The sequence below is a fragment of the Octopus bimaculoides genome, chromosome 29 (assembly GCF_001194135.2).
Source record: "Octopus bimaculoides isolate UCB-OBI-ISO-001 chromosome 29, ASM119413v2, whole genome shotgun sequence".
In the NCBI taxonomy this organism is placed as follows: Eukaryota; Metazoa; Mollusca; class Cephalopoda; order Octopoda; family Octopodidae; genus Octopus; species Octopus bimaculoides.
The window spans coordinates 1,582,279-1,585,876 of record NC_069009.1 but is presented as its reverse complement, the minus strand read 5'-3'; the positions used below and the strand labels follow the sequence as shown (position 1 = coordinate 1,585,876).

The 3,598-nt window shown below is 44.0% G+C and overlaps 1 protein-coding gene across 1 annotated transcript in view; it reads right to left on the bottom strand.

Moving 5' to 3' along the window:
- LOC106878083 (histone acetyltransferase KAT6B) overlaps nucleotides 1–3,598 on the bottom strand; it is a 79,084-nt gene that overhangs the window by 48,183 nt on the left and 27,303 nt on the right. The window contains exons 4-6 of the mRNA XM_052977824.1: nucleotides 2,858–2,970; nucleotides 1,603–1,681; nucleotides 302–458 (exon numbers count right to left, since the gene is read on the bottom strand). Of these exons, the coding sequence (XP_052833784.1) occupies nucleotides 302–458; nucleotides 1,603–1,681; nucleotides 2,858–2,970 (349 nt within the window). The remainder of the gene's footprint in view (nucleotides 1–301; nucleotides 459–1,602; nucleotides 1,682–2,857; nucleotides 2,971–3,598) is intronic.

Sequence of the window (3,598 nt, the reverse complement as noted above, 5' to 3'; positions counted from 1 at the left end):
ATATATATATATATATATATATATATATATATATATATATATATACATATATATATATATAAACACAGCCCCTCATCATTATCACCATTTAACGTCTGTTTTCCATGCTGGCATGGGTTGGACAGGTTGACTGAGGCCTGGAGAAACAGCAGGTACACCAGGCATATATGTATATATCGAAATACTACCCTTGTATACAGCACACACAGCCCCTATATATCGAAATACTACCCTTGTACACAGCATACATAGCCCCTAAATACTTCATAACATACCCGTATATACTGTACTCATGACTTACCTCAATGAACTGTTCTTTGTAGTGGGTCGTAGGTTGACTCTATCAATGCCATTCCTGACTGGTTTTGGACTGTTCCTTGTTACCTTTGCCACCACATCACTCTCCCTTCTCCCCCGCTTAATACTCCGAGGATCACAGATTTTACAAATCCACGCACCTACAAACAGAGAAACATATTCGAGCATTTACTTTTTGAAGAAACAAAAGGTGGCTGTGCAGCCATACAGCTGTCTAGAAACAGCAATCATATCTTTCCCCAATCACACCCTTTTGCTAAATATTTCTCTTGAAATGCATTGCCTTTGTTTCAATTCATCATCATCATCGTTTAACGTCTGCTTTCCATGCTAGCATGAGTTGGACGATTTGACTGAGGACTGGTGGAACCAGATGGCGACACCAGGCTCCAATCTGATCTGGCAGAGTATCCACAGCTGGATGCCCTTCCTAACGCCAACCACTCCAAGAGTGTAGTGGGTGCTTTTACATGCTACCGGCACGAGGGCCAGTCAGGCGGTACTGGCAACGGCTACGCTCGAAATGGTGTATTTTACGTGCCACCCGCACAGGAGCCAGTCCAGCGGCACTGGCAATGATTTCGCTCGAATGTCTTTTCATGTGCCACTGGCACAAGTGCCAGGAAGGCGACGTTGGTAACGATCACGCTGGCACTATTTACGTGCCACCAGCACAGAAGCCAGACAGCTGCTCTGGCAACGATCACGCTCAGATAGTACTCTTAGTGCTCCACTGGTACAGGTGGCATCAAAAGGGTTAAACAGAGGACACATTAGATATTGTAATCTTAATAAAATATTTTTAATTGTCAGTTCTAGAAGAATGGTCGGCACCCAGAGCCTTCTTAGGTCCTCCAGTACCTGACGTTGATCTTTTTAAGGTGCCACCGATATCAGTAAAAGCAGTAAATAATAATTATGGTTTCAAATTTTGGCACAGGACAACCTGTTTTTTGAGAGAAGCTGGAAGGTGATTACATCATCATTTAACACCCTCCTTCTATGCTGGTATGGGTTGGACAGTTTGACAGGAGCTGGCTAGGCAGAAGACTGCACCCGTCTTATGCATATCGACCCAATACTTGACCGGAGCTAATTTTTTCAACCCTGAAAGGATGAAAGGCAAAGTCAACCTCGGTGGATTTGAACTGACTCCACAAGATGCTGAGACGCATTTTTACCCAGCATGCTAAGAGTTCGGACAGCTCAGTGTCATATTGACAATAATGATGATGAAGATAATGAAGAAAATAAAAGCCTTAACCAATTAGAGAGTTACATTACCTTTAGGCGCTCTGTGAAGTGGGGGATCACAGCATTCCATGTGGAAACCTCGGTCACATGAATCACAGAATAACATATCCTGAAGCAAAGAAAACAACATCATAAAACAGGAAGAACACAAACATAAGTACACACACACACACACACACACATATACATAAATATACATCATCATCATTTGATGCCCATTTTCCCTGCTGGCATGGGTTGGATGGTCTGACAGGAGCTGGCAAGCCAAAGGGATGCAACAGGCTCCAATTGTCAGTTTTGGTATGACTTCTATGGATGGATGCCCTTCCTAACACCAACCACTTCACAGAGTGTGCTGGGCGCTTTTGATATGGCACAAGCACAGGCTCCCTTCACATGGCGCCAGCACGGGTGCCGTTCACGTGACACCAGCATGGGACCCATTCACTTGGAACCAGCAATGGATGCCATTCAAGTGACACCAGCAGGGGTCCCATTCACGTAGCTCCAGCATAGGTGCCAGTCACATAACTCCAGCTCGCGTGCCATTCACGTGGCGCTATTAACATGGTGCTAGCACAGGTGCTTTTCACTTGCCCAAGGTGCCACTGCATGGCACCTTCGGAAAATGTCTTCTGCTATAGCCTCGGGCCGACCAAAGCCTTATGAGTGAATTCGGCTGATGGAAACTGAAAGAAGCCCGTTGTATGTATATATGTATGTGTATGTGTCTGTTTGTCCCCCCAACATCACTTGACTACCGATGCTGGTGTGTTTACGTCCCTGTAACTTAGCGGCTCAGCAAAAGAGACCGATAGAATAAGTACTAGGCTTACAAAGAATAAGTCCTGGGGTCGATTTGCTCGACAAAAGGCGGTGCTCCAGCATGGCCACAGTCAAATGACAGCAACAAGTAAAAAATAAAAACATAAAATATATATATATATACACACACACATATATATATATACACATATATATATATATATATATATATATATACACACACATTAACATTGACTGCATGGCACCTTGGGCAAGTGACTTCTACTACAATCTCAGGTCGACCAAAGCCTTGTGAGTGGAGTGGACTTGATAGACAAACTGAAAGAACCCCCACTGCTTGACAACCGGATTTGGTTTGTTCACATCCCTGTAACTTAGTCGTTTGGTAAATGGTACCCCAGCATGGCCACAGTCAGATGACTGTGCAGGGGTTATCTGAACCAAGGGCAGAGAGTACAACTGATGAAGAGTGAAAGGTAAAAATGCCGATGGAACCAACCTCTTTTCCTGATTTCCCACAAAAAGAACATATTTTACATTCTATACACTGCCAACGTAACATCTTCACTTTCGATGTCAGATCTGCGGAAAATTTCAAACAAGATGGGTGACCTGCAACGACAAAAAGAAAAAGAAAAGAAAAACTTTATTAAACACAATTAACGTGATTACAGGTACAGGTATGGCTGTGTGATGAGAAGTTTGCTTCACAATCGCATGGTTCTGGGTTCAGTCCCATGGCATAGAACCATAAGCTAGTGTCTTTCGCTATAGCCTCAGGCCAACCAAAGCCTTGTGAGTGGATTTGGCAGGCAGAAACTGAAAGGAAAGGTGGCAAGCTGGCTGAAACGTCAGCGCGCCAGGCGAAATGCTTAGCGGTATTTCGTCTGCCGCTACGTTCTGAGTTCAAATTCCGCCGAGGTCAACTTTGCCTTTCATCCTTTCGGGATAAATTAAGTACCAGTTACGCACTGGGGTTCAATGTAATCGATTTAATCCCTCTGTCTGTCCTTGTTTGTCCCCTCTATGTTTAGCCCCTTGTGGGCAATAAAGAAATAAGAATCGTTAGCATGCCAGGCAAAATGCTTAGTGGTATTTCGTCTGCTGTTACGTTCTGAGTTCAAATTCCGCCGAGGTCAACTTTGCTTTTCATCCTTTCGGGATAAATTAAGTACCAGTTACGCACTGGGGTTCAATGTAATCGATTTAATCCCTCTGTCTGTCCTTGTTTGTCCCCTCT